Source organism: Camelus bactrianus, chromosome 20 (genome assembly GCF_048773025.1).
Source record: "Camelus bactrianus isolate YW-2024 breed Bactrian camel chromosome 20, ASM4877302v1, whole genome shotgun sequence".
Taxonomy (NCBI): Eukaryota; Metazoa; Chordata; class Mammalia; order Artiodactyla; family Camelidae; genus Camelus; species Camelus bactrianus.
In genome coordinates, this window is record NC_133558.1 from 14016640 (window position 1) to 14032142 (window position 15503).

General features: G+C 41.7%; 1 protein-coding gene across 7 annotated transcripts in view; it reads left to right on the forward strand.

Annotated features, from left to right (window-relative positions):
* The window catches only part of CDKAL1 (CDKAL1 threonylcarbamoyladenosine tRNA methylthiotransferase), a 721370-nt gene that overhangs the window by 512593 nt on the left and 193274 nt on the right, over positions 1 to 15503 (forward strand). The window contains exon 15 of one of the 7 annotated variants that reach the window (XM_074348156.1): positions 8190 to 15174. The exons of the other annotated variants lie outside the window; for them this stretch is intronic. Within the exon in view, the coding sequence (XP_074204257.1) occupies positions 8190 to 8234 (45 nt within the window). The 3' untranslated portion in view covers positions 8235 to 15174. Of the gene's footprint in view, positions 1 to 8189; positions 15175 to 15503 lie in introns of those variants that run through there. 7 annotated transcript variants of the gene reach the window in all.

Sequence of the window (15503 nt, forward strand, 5' to 3'; positions counted from 1 at the left end):
TTCTGTTATCATTTATAGTTCCCTTTTTATTTATGCATGAGGCTTTAATCCTTTCTGACAGATGAAATCTGAATTAAAAAGATGCATTTTCGCTGATGCTTGTAGCTTTGCTTCTCTGCCTGTGAAGGGAAGCTGTTTCTGCGTCTAGGCTAGAAACAGGGCAAAAGCCATTATTTTCAGGTGAAAAATTTACCACCAAAGATGATCTGATGCAGTATGTTTCTGTGTCAGTAGGTCTTGAGTGGAAGGGGATGAGGAAGGGAAAATTTCCGTGCTTTATGAAGCTGTTTTTAATACAGTTAAACAGGCATTAAACCATGTCAGTATGTGTGGTGACGGTGCCTTTCTCGAGGGTGTTAGCTGAATATCTGCTTTAGTCATGTGGAGTGAAAATTAAATATTTTTTTCCTTTCTATAAAAAAGTAACCTGACCCCTGTTTTATACCTTGGTAACTATGGCTGTTTGCCAAGCGCTCTCTTACATTTCATTGAGCTACAGCTGTAAAAGCTGATGGAGTGTGAAATGAAAATGTGTATCACATTTCTAAGCATCATTTGATGTCCCTTCTTCAACACAATTGTTAAGTGCTCCAAAAAAAAGTATAAAGCGATGACTTAACATTCAGAAAAGTGATGAGTGATATTTATCTGGCTTTACAATTCCAAAATTGTTTTAATATAGGTATTATCTTTTCCCTCAAAATAAATGGCAAAGGCACATTAATTATACTTGAGAAATAGTGACAAAGAGGGTCCTATTATCTGTATTCTCATGTATGGTGCTGATGGACTCCGGTGTCCAAACATGAGCGACACCTCCCGTGAGCTTGACGAGGACACGTGAAAAATCGGTGTGCACGGCCATCTGAGTGGTAACGGAAAGACATAGACTGGCCTTTGTTACAACCCTGCCAAGTGTGTCCTCTTGCTCAACCAGGAGGGAACGCTATATACTTGATAAGCATAACCACTGATGTTTGCTGCTGTTTAGGAAAAAAATTCATACATCATACTTGGGGGTTTGGATGGATGGCCAGGAAGGAACTGTAATCCAGCATGTAAATTATATTGTTAGAGATTTGGCTTTTGATTTGTTAACTCATACTTCACAAATTTTAAAGGAAGTGGCTTTTTAAATTTTGGTTTTCCTCACAATATGTTTTTCAAGGTTGATTTTAAATTGCCACAGTGAAAAGGATTTTACAACAAATGGCAATAGTAGCAAATTAGGATTTCAAAGTCCCTGCCTGATTTAATTCCTTCTTGTATGCCTATTGACAAGGCTGGTGTTTTAAAACATCACATTAAAAACAGGTAAATAAGGGAAAGTCGGATCCTTTCATTAGTTCCTTATTCACAGACGCCGCTACGTGTGGAGAACTGTGACATCACTGTCTAAAGGGGCGGCCCTGTTTACATTCCACGGGGCTGCCTTTTCTGCTCTCCTCTCCCTCCCTCCAGCCTGGGGAGTGGTGTCATCAATTCTGCCACCAGCCCTCTGAGCCGGGCTGACCCGAAAGTTCTAGATGAGATGAGGATAAAGGTCAGTTGACCGCTGGCCTTTCTGGGCCCCTAGGAATTATAGTCTGATAGCATGCATGAGGCCAAAGGGTTAGGAATATGGATTTGGACATTTACATGAAGGGAAACATCAGGCAAGTCCTTTATCACCCTTTGTGACTTCATATATATTAATGAACAGAGCTTTCCGCTTCATTATTTGTCAGCTTTTAAAGATATGCCAAACTTGGGGTCAACATGCCCTCTTTCATGAATTTGTCCTGGTGTTACAAATGCTTTTGCTGATGATATGAACCAAAACAAATTCAGCAGGAGGAAAACAGCTTCCATTTTTATAGGATTTAGAAGTCGATGATAGAGGTTATAATCATGTCTCTCGAGCTCTCTGAGCACTGATCAAGGTGCTGGAACTCTTCAATGAAGAAATGAGTTTAACTCTGTGGATGACATGTGACCCTGGGATCAGATAGACCTGAGTTTGCATCTGAACTTGCCAGTTTACCCCAGGCACGTGACTCCTCTGGGCATTAGTTTAGTCTGTTAAATGGAAATGATACTGTCAATTTCATAGGATTGTTGAGCAGAATACATTCAATGGTGTATGTAAACCACCTAAAATACTATTCTTGGGACATAGTAAATAGTTACTAAGTGATTATTTTCCCTTTTTCCCAAATCTAGCTAGAAAGATGAGGCTCTAAAGATGACCATGGTACTAACAATTTTGGTCTTGTTTAATTATTTAGCTGTGGTCATGCACTGCACGTGGTATTGGAGCCGGGAAGTGGTGAATTTCTGTATTAGGATAATCTATCCAGTGCCAGAGAAACCAGTCCTGTCAGAATTTCTGTCTTCTTAAATGCTCTATGCTTTTTCTGAGTTTGTCTAGAATAATAACCTCCTCCTACCCACTTTGTAAAGAAATCTAGAAAAGCCAAAGCATCTATAGCAAAGTATTGTGTAAGGAAATAATTTTCCATAGTAAATGTACTTCCTTAATTGGGAATTTTATGATTATCCTTTAAGTGTTTAGCCCTGTGCTACTTGGGATTTACTTTGGCTCACTCTAGACACTGTTGACCTCTTCTGATAAAACTGGCGAGAGGTCCAGCGGACTAGGGGAAGAAGCACAGGCTGAGTGGGAGTTGAGATCTGGATTATAGGATTCTGGCATTTGCGGTAACAAAAGGTGACCTTTTATACATCACTGAGGTTCCCTGAGCCTCCATTGTCTCTGAGACTCTGTGACTGAAGTGTTTCATTCAACGAAAATGGATTAAATGCCTACCCTGTGGCAGGACTTTGAATTCTATAAATACTAGTAGAAATCAGGCCTTGTTATTTCCAAATGATAGTAGTTATGTAAATGCCCATAACATGGTGGAAAAAGAAAGCTAGAGGTGAAAAGGTTACTGCTGTCTCCTAAGAAATGATATTCTAATAAAAACAGCATATAGTACCATCTTCTAATGATTATTACTCTTCCTCTTTTCAGTTTGGTTAGAGGAGTGGAGGAAGAGAAGGGGAGAATAGGACAGAGAGACAAAATTAGTCTGATTATTTTTCGGGAAGATGGGAGCCAAAACGCCACCTCTAATAGGGAACATTTTCTAGTAAGTATCACTTAAGGATAATTAATTTCAGAAAAAGGTTATGCAATAAATATTCCAATAATTAGTCAATAATTTTAATAGACTCAAAGAGATTAAATATAAATCAAAGACAGATAGATTATGTCAGGGGACTTTGTTCCTAAGAGGAAGAAGAGATGGGAGGAAGCAGGGCATATATATAGATTTCCTAGGACAGTAATTCACAAGTGTGGTCCCCAGACTTGCAGCATCAGCAATATATGGGAACTTGTTAAAAATGCAAATTCTTGGGCCCCAACCCAGACCTGAATCAGAAGCTCTGGGAGAGGAGCCCAGCAATCTTTTTCAACAAGCTCTCCAGGCAATACTAATGCACGCTGAAGTTTGAGAACCTCTCTTCCAGGAAACTAACTCTGAAGTGGGGAGGAGTGTTTGATATCTGTCAAAGCAGTTTTAATACCTAAGGTAATAACACCAGGTTTTTACAATACTACCTTCAGAAAGTAGAGTTGAACAACATCTCCTTGGATGATGGAGATCATCTCTCATTTACATATTAACGGTTCTTCAGAGGGGGTCATTTTTATAAATGATGGTGGGGATAGGCAGAGGTTATGTGTGTGTGTGTGTGTTTAGTGAAACAGGCCAAAAGATAGAACTTGGGAAAACACAGTTTTTAAAATATTAAGAGCATGATATTTTTACCATGTTTTCTCATGGAACTTAAACTTGTGGTAACATATCCAATTTAACGTGATGTTCTCTTTATACAGCTGAAGTTTCCTTAGAAAATTGCTGTGCTGTTCAGGCATTCCATCTGAAGAAAACCTTTGGGTAAACAGGACCTAATGTCACCTGTACCAAAATCCATGACTATTTGATAATATGAAAAATTATCTGAGGGTCATCATCAAAGAATGAGATCAAAAAGCTGTTTTGTTTTAACTCTCTCGTGAAAGTCTTCTGTTATAGACGACTTCGAGCTTACCTGCCACCCTGTGTCAGTTACGTCACCTGTGCTCTCGCTCTCCATCCCACTCTGATTCTTTTGAAGGAAATCCCATTTATCATTTTATTTCATCAAGATATTTATCAGAAAATATCTCTAAGTGATGAAGATTCCCTTTAAAAACATAATCACAGTACAGTATCAAACTAAAAATAATTAACGTTAATTCTTTGTCCTATTAATGGCAACTCAGTGTTCAGATTTTGCAATTTTTTAAGCAGTTATCTGAATCAGGAGGCAAATAAGGTCCACTCATTGCAACTAGTTAGTACCTGTTGTAAGTCATTTTAAATCTGTAGGTGCTGCCTTTTCTCTCTCTCTTTTCTCTCTTTGTATTGCAGTTTATTTGCAGAAGCAGCCAGGTTGTTTGTCCTGCAGCATTTCCCACAGTCTGGAATTGCTAATTGCATCCTCTGATACAATTTAACAGGCTTCTCTGTTCTCCATTTGTTTTATAAATTGGTAGTGAGAGTTAGAGGCTTAATCAGATTCAGGTTTGAGTTTTTGATGGGATGCCTTCAGAGGATGCTATGTGTTTCCATTATGAGGCATATAACGTCTGGTTGTCTCTTTATGTGTTTGTGGTTGACCAGTGTTGCCTAAATTCATGGAGTCCTGAGGGGTTTCAAAGTGGTGGCATTCTAGTTCTGACTCTCCTTCCTCATTTATTAGCTAAAAGTACTTCCGTGAGAGAAACTTGGTCTTCTTCACTTTTGTTAACCCTGAAGTACAGTTCAGCCAGGAAAGGTGAGATAAAGGCTTGCTGCCTTTCTCTCTGTTTATCAGTTTTAAAAATTTAAGTAAATTCTGGTGGGGGAGGGTATAGCTCAAGCGGTAGAGTGCCTGCTTAGCATGTAGGAGGTCCTGGGTTCAATCCTCAGTGCCACCTCCAAATATAAATAAATTACCTCCCCCTCATTAAAAAAAAAAAAAAAAAGAGGAAGAAAAAATTTAAGTTGATTCTGTAGCATCCTTGAAAAGTAACCAATAAGGTTTTTTTTTTTAAATATTATTATAAACTTGTGGATATTGCATATTTGATATGGTTTTATTTGTTGCAGTTACTGCATTTAATTGGTGTTCAAATGGCTGCATTTTTGGAGAGTGGAAACTCTTCAAATTGGCTCCTCAGTCCTTTTGACGGAGCTCCTGAAGTCTTTGGAAGTTTCTTTGCTTTTCAATATGACAAGATGTTCCAGGCTTATCTTGGACATTCTCTGCTCCAGACCTGGAATCAGCCATGTCTCTAAGGAGCCTTGGTTTTTCTAAGTTTAAAAAAAAAAATGGTATTTAGAGACATCAGGGTGGACTATTTAATTGGTCATTGTTTTTATACCTTTCAGCAGGTAGAGCTAGAAAGTCTTCCCCCTCCTTTTTTTTCCAGTTCATACTGATGCTCTCATCCAAGTCAGATTCTGAGATTGTCTTGCATCTGTAAATTTTTCCTTCCATCCCACTTCAGAGTAACACAACATAATTATTCATTTGGCTTATCCTGTAATATGCACATAACTGTCTAATAGTAACCATACCAGTACTTCTGCCAACAATACGATGCCTGGAAACTGTCAGAGGTGGTGCTAGTTTTGCAGTTGTTTCTGTTCTTAGAGTGTATCCCACTAGGGCTGTCCAGGCAAATGATGGTTTTAAAGTCACCTGAAATAATAATAATTCATACAATTATACCAACAAATGACTACACAAGTAGAAGTATTAGTTTTCAACTTCTTTGAATTTTTAAATTGAATTTTGTTTCATAATTATGTAAAATAATTTGCAGAATCACATCTGCAAAAGTATGTCCCGAGAAGCCCACCTTCTACTTACTCCTATCCTTTCCACCCTGTTTCCTTTCTTACCTATTTAGGAACTGTTTTTGTTTTAGTTTTCAGTTTATTCTTCCAATGGCTTGTTTTAACAGTATAAACAGACACACACACAGACACAGACACATATTGTACATATTTTTTATCACCTTCTTTAACTTATATAAATGGCAGACACTTGCTGCTTTCACTTAGCAGTGTATCTTGATGGTTACCCTAGTATGAAGAAATTAAATGAATGTTTCTTATGGTTTTTGTCAGGCTTTTATACAAAATACCTGAAAGTCTCTATTGCTGAAGTATCTGAGATGAGTAACATTACCTCATATGAAACCCAACACCCGTTTGGTCAAAGACAGGCAGAATTACCTTGAGACAACTAGCTCCTAGGCCTGCAGGAGTTGCCGGCAACCTGACGGAAGGTAGTAAAGTGGCCAGAGTGTAGGAGTGGTCAGACATGCAAGCAAAACAAAGTGATTCAGGGGAGGGTGCAGCTCAGTGGTGGAGGGCGTGCGTAGCATGTACAAGTCCTGGGTTCAAGCCCCAGCACCTCCATTTAATAAATAAATAAACCTAATCCCCCCCCCCCAAAAAAAAAACAAAACAAAGTGATTCGGAGCCAACATTGGCAGTAACGCTTATTTCCCAGAAGAAAGGCCACTTTGGCCAGAGGACTTTAAAAAGTCTGAAAACCATTCCTGTCTAGAAATGAATGCATGTGGTTGCCATAGCCTGGTACCATTGTGCCTTCGATGCATTTACATTCCTTTGCTGAGTTCATGATTACCAGTCCACCCTCTGATAATGATTTGCCTTCCTATGCAAGTCTGCCTTCCTGCAGGAAGAAAATAAATTTGAGCAGCCCGCTATAAATGAGCTGTTTATAAATTGGCATTCTAATTTTATACACTGGTGTCCTGTGTCCAGGCCGCATGGTCTCCTCTGTAGATGGTGAGCATTTCGGTTTCTGAGCTTTCAAGGCGGTGAGCCAAACCCTGGGCCGTGTTCAAACCCGCAGGGTAACAAATGCCACCCCTTGTGGCCTCTGGAGAGATTGCGAGGGACTTTTCCTCTGTACCACTCTGCGTTGCCATTGGCTACATACTCCATGCCTGCTGCTGTGACACAAAACCAGTATTTATGGAGTGTTTATTATGGGCCAAGCACTACATCTCACACACGTTCGCTCGTATCATCCTTATAACATCCGTGCTGTCAGGCAGGTACTACTCTGATCCCTCTTTCAGAGATGAGGAATCCGAGCATCAGTAGCTGAATCAATAACTTATGCAGAGTCACAAAATTAGAAACTGGGAGAGGCAAGCCAGGATTTATATTCAGGTCTTACCAACTTTCAAGCCTGTGTTCTTATTTTTGAATTGTGACTATATGTAGAACATGAAGTTTACCATCTCAACCGCTTTCAAGTGTACAGTTCAGTAGTGTTAAGTGTGTTCACAGTCCAGCCCATCTCTGGAACTCATTCTGTCTTGCAAAACTGAAAGTCTAGCCCATTAAACAACTCCCCGTTCACCTCTGCGCACTGCCCCTGGCAGCCACCTCTCTGTCTCTGTGAACTCATATAAGGGAAACATACAGTATCTGTCTTGTTGTGACTGGTTGATTTCACTTGGCATCATGTCCTCAAAGTTCATCCCTGTTGCTGCATGTGTCAGAATGTCCCTCCTTTTGAAAGCTGAATAATATCTAGTTGTATATTTGTACACTTTGTTTACCCATTTATCCATCAATGGACACTTGGGTTGTTATACCTTTTGGCTATTGTGAATAATGGTGCTATGAACGTGGTTGCACAGATTCCTCTTTGAGACCCTGTTTTTAATTCTTTTGAGTATATACCCAAAAGTGGAACTGTTGGATCACATGGTACTTTTATTTTTATTTTTTTAGGACCTACCATACTGTTTTTCACAGTGGCTATACCACTTAACCTTCCCACCAGCAGTGCACAGGGGTTCCAATGTCTCCACATCCTCCCCAGCACTGACTGTTCTCTGGGGTTTCTTTGTAGTTGCCATCCTGATGGGTGTGGGTTCAAGCCTGGATCTTTAACCCCTGGCCTGTGCTGCCTTTCCCCTTTTGAGTTGCAGGAGTTTTATTTATATCGGACAGTAGTTGCCTTTTATATACTACAGTAAGCTTACATTAGGTACAGGAAGTCGGGAGGGGATGATGGGAAAATGGACAATATTAATCATCTTCTCTGTGTTCTGTTAAAAGTGGTATTCAAGCTGTAAGTCTGCCTCGGGATACAGACGAATATGAGCGCTACTGCTGCTGCTGGATACAGCCTGAAAGATTTACTTCTGATGTTCTTTCTCCTTTTATGGCCCATGTTAGAACAAATCACCTGAATCCTACCATTTCTAAGATCGATTCTTAAGAAGTCAGAGCTATTTTGAGCCTGGCAGAAGAGAGCAAAGAAGAAAATTCTCCTAATTCTGAACTTAAAAGTAGTCAGTTTTATTCCAAAGTTTCTCTCTTTTTAGGTTGATTCCTAGTAATAAAGAATCACTTTAAAGAAAGAAGAGGTAGCGTGGCTTTGTGAAAAGAGCTCAAGATTTGGAATCTGTTGGTCGTGGGTTCAGATTACAATTCCTGTGATGTCATACAACATGCTTCCTTGAATCAGTCTCTTCATTTGTAAAATGGAGATACCTAATTTGCAGAAGGTTAAATTAGATACTGTGGACAGAGTGCCCAGTGCGTAGTAGGTATATTAATATTTGATAAAGGGATTCAGTAAAGATAAAAAAAATCTGATTTACTGGCTTTTTAAAAAAAAATTTTTACTTTAATTTTCTAACAGGTGCTTTACTTCCATCAGTCTTCAGTAGGCAGCATAGTATAGCAAATAAGAATGTGGATTCTGGATTCTGGAGTCTGATTACCTGTATTTGAATCCTTGTTTCACAGTAAGAAATAGACCTTGGGGGAGTTACTCCACCCCTCTGCCTCAGTTCTCTCCTCTGTAAAGGGGGCATAACATAGTACCCACTTCATAGGATGTGCATGGAAATGGCTTAGCAATCAATAAATTGGAGCTATTACAATGAATACTGGCTAATGATAATGAATAATAATTATTATAAATTTGTGATCCATGCTAAGGGATTATTTTACTTTAAGCAATGAGGGTAAAATTGTGCAGTCTTTCATCATTTCAAATGCGGTGATCATCGGCCACTGATTCCCTACAAAACAGTACAGGAAACCAGATTTATTCAGGGGTTCCTCCACACAGTGAGACTAACAAAGTAACAGGAGGAGACTTAGCCGCAGTCTTCCAGCATGGGCTGTTCTTACTGACAGACTTCTCTTCCTCTTGTTCCTTCTGCCCCCTTTTAAAGGAGAACATTCTAGAATGGAGACCTGTCCCCAGCATTCTCTCTCTCAGAAGGGAAGGGATGGCTACCCCAGGGTGCCTGGCTGCCACCTGTTTCTCATCTGTCGGGACTTTGATCCTAACGATGGCCTCACTTGAGCAGTTACGTAGCTCAGCCCCAGCACAGCCGACTGCACTTAGCAAGGAAGCAGAGGCTTTAGAGGGTGGCGTGCTTACCTCATTACCAGGCAAAGGGCCAGCAGGATATTCAGGTGTACTGAATTTTATGTACAGACTATACTATATTTTCAGAGCTCTGACCCTTAGAAAAGCATCGTTAAAATGCTTTCCTCTCTATCTCACATTCATTTCCAAAACCACTGAAGTGAAAGGGTCTATTAGTTCAGGGCCAGATTTGAAAGCGCATGAAAACTGCATTCATGAGGCTAAGAAACAGCTTAATAATTAAGTTAAAACAGTTGAAAGTGGGTCTAATTTCAAACAGATCAGCTAACCGTGTTAGAAGCAAATGAGGGTGTGTTCTTTCCTTTTTTTCCCTTCCACCCCCAAGAGACTGGCTCCAATCCCAAGCAGTTTTGCTGATTTCTTTTTTCTCTTTACCTTTTATATAAGATAGAATTCTTCACTGCCCATATGTTAAATTGGTGTCACAATTAAAACCATAGCACATGTAATATTTAGTCCATTTCTTCCTTTCATAGGGCATATAATTAATCGCATTTGAAGATCCATTAGGACATATTTGGGTTTCACAGTCCAGATATGTAGCTTTTATTCTGTGCTCCTGAGCTGTATTTTATCGGGCATCACAGCTGAACTCGGATGATTATGTCATTTCAAAAATGTATTTAGTGTGTTTGCGGTACCTCCCATGCACCAATTTGACTACCATCCAAAGTAGCATCAGAGCGAGCTGATGTTAGACAATTAGCTTCCATTTCACTTGCATCACTAATTGCGCAATCACTGATGATAATTTTCCTCCTCCTGCGCTTGGCTTGTCGCTGGGGCCTGGTGGTGGGAATCGCATGCATCGGGGAACGAATGTGCTTTGATAGCAATGACAGCTACTATTTCACGAGCCTCTACTGTGTGCTCGGTGGTGAGGCTTTTCCTAGCCTGGGTTAGAGCAGCTCAGACACGTGACGTGCTCTTTGCAGCGCTGTGCACGCTCACAAAGGGGCGTCGGGGTGGGACTGGACAGGCGCTCTCCCTTCCTCTGCGTCCTTTGCCCACGTTGCGGAGAGGGGCAGAAGGAGCAGGATGCTTGAGGCAGAGAGAGGCACAGGCAGACTCCCAGAGCCGGGAGGGCCTGGGGGCGGGAGAGGAGAACCGGGCCCCGCGAGCCTGGATTACTCACACATGCAGCACGCAGGTGGTGCCTGGATTCTCAGGACACGTTTTAGCACTTACTGAACATTACGTTATCTAAGCACTGGCTAAATGTTGGAGACGGAAATAATGAGTGTGGTTTGGGCCTTTGAGGAGACTTAGTCTGGAGGTTCTGGTAATACTGCTATTCTGTTGTGAGCCTGGTTGGAAGGGATTAGGGTGAGAGAGAGGGTACTATGTAGGTGCACTGGCTACCCAAGGTGATACACTTGCTCTTGTGATTAAAGTTTATGGATGATTCTTACCAAATCTAAGGTGTCCAGGACTGCTCTTTTGTGCTTTCATTTTGACTTCGTTACCTTTCTTTCAAATGTCTTTCACTTTTTATTCAGACGACAATGACCAAGTATGATTATGTCTTGATTTGTCTGGGATGGTCCTGGTTTATACCCGTTGTCCTGGTGTAATTAATAAGTGCCCTTTTCTCATTCTCTAAAGTGTGGTAAATTACATGGTTATCTGATCCATTCCTAAAGCAGACTCAGTGCTGTGCCAAGCACTGCTTGAGATACAGAAGCCTAAGATGTGATCCTTGCCCTCAAGGAGATGGAAACTTAGTTGGGAAGAGAAGATAAGTGCTAATAAAACAAAATCTGTAATATAAAGTATTCAGTTGAATGATGTGAGATCTTAAGAGACTGGAAGATAGGAGACCACTGGAGACTTGAGGTATCAGGGAATGAATGGGTCAGGGTTCTTTGAAGACAACCGAAAACAGTTCAGTTAGTTTAACAGAAAGGGGTTTAAAAAGAGATACTAGATAATCTATAGAATTACTGGAAGGGCTAGGGAGCAGACTCTTTGCTGAGTTTTCTGGAAATAGCACCCAAACCACGCAGAAGTTGCTGGTTAAGATTTGCTGCCTCCGGCCCTCCTGCCCCAATAGGGCAGAAGCCCCAACACCTGTCTGCTTCTTCATGAAGCTTACTTCACAATCCGTGTCTCGTACATGTTGCATCGGAGTGTTTGACCTGGGTCTCAGGTTTGCACCTGAGGGACAAAGGAGGATGGGAACTGTGTCTCGGAATGTGTATTTGTAAGGTGGAGTTCACAGTGCGGAGACTCAGTGTGAAGAAGGTGTTCAGACACTGTCTACTGCAGAGAGTTTCATGGATGTGACGATATTAGTACTGGACTTTGGAGGTGAGGACTTAATCAGGCGAGTGAGGAGGGAGGTTCGCAGTGTGAGAGGAGCAGGAGTCAAGTGACAGGAGGCACGGGAACAAACCTGGCTCTCTGCGTATTCTCAAGGAGATGCAGGCAGTTGAGAGGCAGTGTGAAATACTGTTCATTATGAAGAGTGGGCCCTCTGGGCTTCGAAGTCAAAGGGAAGGACGTACACCTGCCACCGTGGACAGCAAAGCACGTGTGTTGGTCCACGACAACTTAGGCTTTGCTGCAGTAACAGATCAACCCTGGAGGAAGCTTTATCGCGTGTTCACAGTCCAGTACATCTAGTACCAGTTGGTGGGCAGTTCGGACCCAGGGATTATCTGCGGCACACAGGCACTCAGGGACCCAGGCTGACCGCAGGAGGCGCACAGGATATTTCTATTTATGTCCGTTGGCCAGAACTATTCACAGGGCCCCACCCAACTTTAAGAGTTTGGCAAATACATACTTCTGTATAATTAAGGAGAAGATACAGGCAAATGCTAGAAGTTTCCACCACACATGTTGGAAAGTTTTTGAGCACGAGCGTAACAGTGAAAACAGCGTGTGGGAGCAGAAGTTCATGAGAGCAGGGCCACGCCGTCTGTCCTGCTCACCCCCGGCCTCGGGCCCTAGCCCGGCGCCAGGCTCCGAGGTGGTACTCAGCACATGTTTGCTGAATGAGCTTGCCTTTCACCGATGTGCAGGCTGGAGTGGGTGGTTCCTTGACCAGAGACAGGGAGGTAGACGGTACGTAATAGGTTGACACCTTCTGTTACTTCAGCTTAGGACATAAATATATTCTTCAAAGGCTAAAAAAATCACAGTCAGGCCACCCAACCTGCTCTTTGAAGTCCTTTGACATCTTGATAAGCAGATTGCGAAAGCCCTTTTCTAAGCTGATGATAATCTTGCAACTTTAAATTCTTTTCGTGGGCACCGCAGGGATGAGCACTTCAGAGCCAGGCGTGCTTTCACCCATAAAGTTTCGTCTCCCTCCCTTTCACTTTCTAATGATGAAAGTGACAGCCTGTTTCTCCTGTCGTGTTCAGAGTACGGACTTTGAGTCGTACCTGAAGTAATGGACTCACAGGTCTCTTTGTTTGCTAACACAGTTTGCAATGTTTTAAAATTAAATGATGTTGGAGAAAGAAGTTTTCTCCTGTCCCTCAACCTCCTCAATGCAATCCTGTAAAATTACTGAGAAATGTCAATATACAAGTCATGTGTCACGTTGACCTTTATCTAGTAGAAAGTCAACCTATAAGAATAGGATACAGTACCTTTCAGATTTGCCACCACTTGGGAAGGAAGTCCAAAGGATGCAAAAAGCAAAGGAGCACTGCAGACTGACTTTTTCAGAGCCAGCATTTTCCTTCTAGAGGCCCCTGGCTCCCAGGGCTTCTTTCTTACAAACATCCATTTTGAGAGACTAGAGTATCCCATAAGCATGTAAATTTTGCATCTTACTGTGTGGATTGGAATTTTGGTTCTGTCCCTTACTAGCTGTGTGGTCACTGGCTGGTCAGTTCCAATATCAAGGTATGTTTCCTCTTCTGTAACTGAAGGTAACAGAGTCTGTTCGATGGAGGGGCGGGGTGGGGGTTGACAAGAAGTGAGATAATGCAGGAGAAACAATCAGAACCGGTGCAGAGGAAGTGATCAGTGAATATGTGGTATGAAATTGGTGGCATGGTGACGGTCAGTGAAGATGTATTTGAACCTAGTTAATCAAAATGCTAATATCGCATTCATGACATATTTAGTGTGAGAAGAGAACTTGGTCATTGGTCTATTCAACCATATTTATAACCAGCAACAGCATTTTTTTTTTACATACAGTTACCTAAAATAAACACTTTGTGATCATAGTTTTAAGTTTTCCTTTTTCATTGACTCTTGGTGCTGTTTCTTTCCTGCTAGCCTTCAGCATCCATGGTACAGGATAGTGTTATTTGCCACAGGCCTTTCCTTTTAAATATTCTTGTAGAAGGTGGTTTTCCATGCTCTGTACTATATAATCTGAAAATAAATACAAACAATCTGCCTAATTAGTCTCCCTGTTTCTACCCTATAAAAATCATATCCTATCTCTCTTGCGCTCAGGAACATCTAGGGTTCCATATGACCTAGCATATGCACCCCGCAGAATTAAAAGCAGGCACTCAAATAGATCCTTGCTCTGTTTGTATGCCAATTGTATTGCATGCCAGTGTTCATGGCAGCGTTATTCACACAAAGGCTGGAAACCGCCCAAGTGCCCATCAGCAAGTAAATGGATAAACAGAACGTGTTTGATATGTTGACATATACATACAAAGGAATTTCATTCATTCATTCATTCTGATACATGCTACCACATGGATAAACCTTGGAAACATTCCGCTAAGTGAAATAAGTCGGCACAAAAGAACAGCTATTATATGATTCCACTTATGCAAGATCTAGAACAGACAGAAAGGGTATCAGTGGTTGGGAGTGGGGATGGGAAGTTGTCTCTTAATGGTTACAGCTGCTGTTTAGAGTGATTTTAAAAAAACTTAGTGGTGATAATTGTACAATGTGGCAAATGTAATTGATGCCACTGAACTGTACACCTTTAAATGGTTAAAGTAATTTTTATGTTATATATAGCTCACTACAGTAAAAAAAAATTTTTTTAATAAAAAGTTTAGGGTTTCAAAGAGGGAGGAGGTGTAGTATAGTTCAAGTGGTAGCCTGCATGCTTAGCATACACGAGGTCCTGGGTTCAATCCCCAGTACCTCCTCTGAAAAAAAATAAATAAATAAACCTGATTACCCTCCCTCCCCCACCCCCCGCAACAAAACAGAACAAAAGTCTAGGGTTTCCCAGCACACTTAAGAGTGTCCCTGCCATGGCCTTCAAGGCATCTGCCAATCCCCACCCCTGGTTGCCTCTCTGACATCATCATCCACCTTGCTTCCCTTCAGCACACCAGGCCAGCCCCCCAGGCCTCCATGCTGCGCCTTGAATGTGCACACACCGGGTTTGCTCCCTCAGCAGGAGCCTTTCCACTCACTAGTCCCTCTGCTTGGGGCCCTTCTCTCAGAGGCCCACACGAAGTGTCTGCAGTCACCGGCATCTGCTGAAGCACCACCTTGTCAGTGTGACCTCGCTGAGTAACCTCTGTAAAATAGCAACCCCACCATCTGTCACACCTGGTACCCCTGTCCTGACTCTTGTTTTCTCCACGGTACATCTCACCATCAGACACACCCAACATTTGTGTATTTCTGTGTCTCCAGTTAATACAATGGAAGCCCACCCGTAAGTGCTGGGATGTTTAGCTTTGTTCACTTCTTTGTCCTTAATGTCTCGAATAGTGCCTGGCATAGAGCAAGTGCTCAGTCAGTGTCTCTTGAATGCATGAATGGATGGATGGATGAATGTACTGGTGCTGAAGATGGATGTGTATCCCTTATTAACAGGTATTGCAGGACCAAATATCTGGTCATCCTGTACATCCCTTAGCTATTGTCACTACAAATGCCTCATGAGAAACAACCATAAAACCTTAGTGGCGTTCAGCTAATCTCGACTGGGCACACACTCCCACAATTGCAGTCACCTGCAGGGTAGCTGAACAGATCATTTAAAACACTAACATCTGCCAGTACCTCTT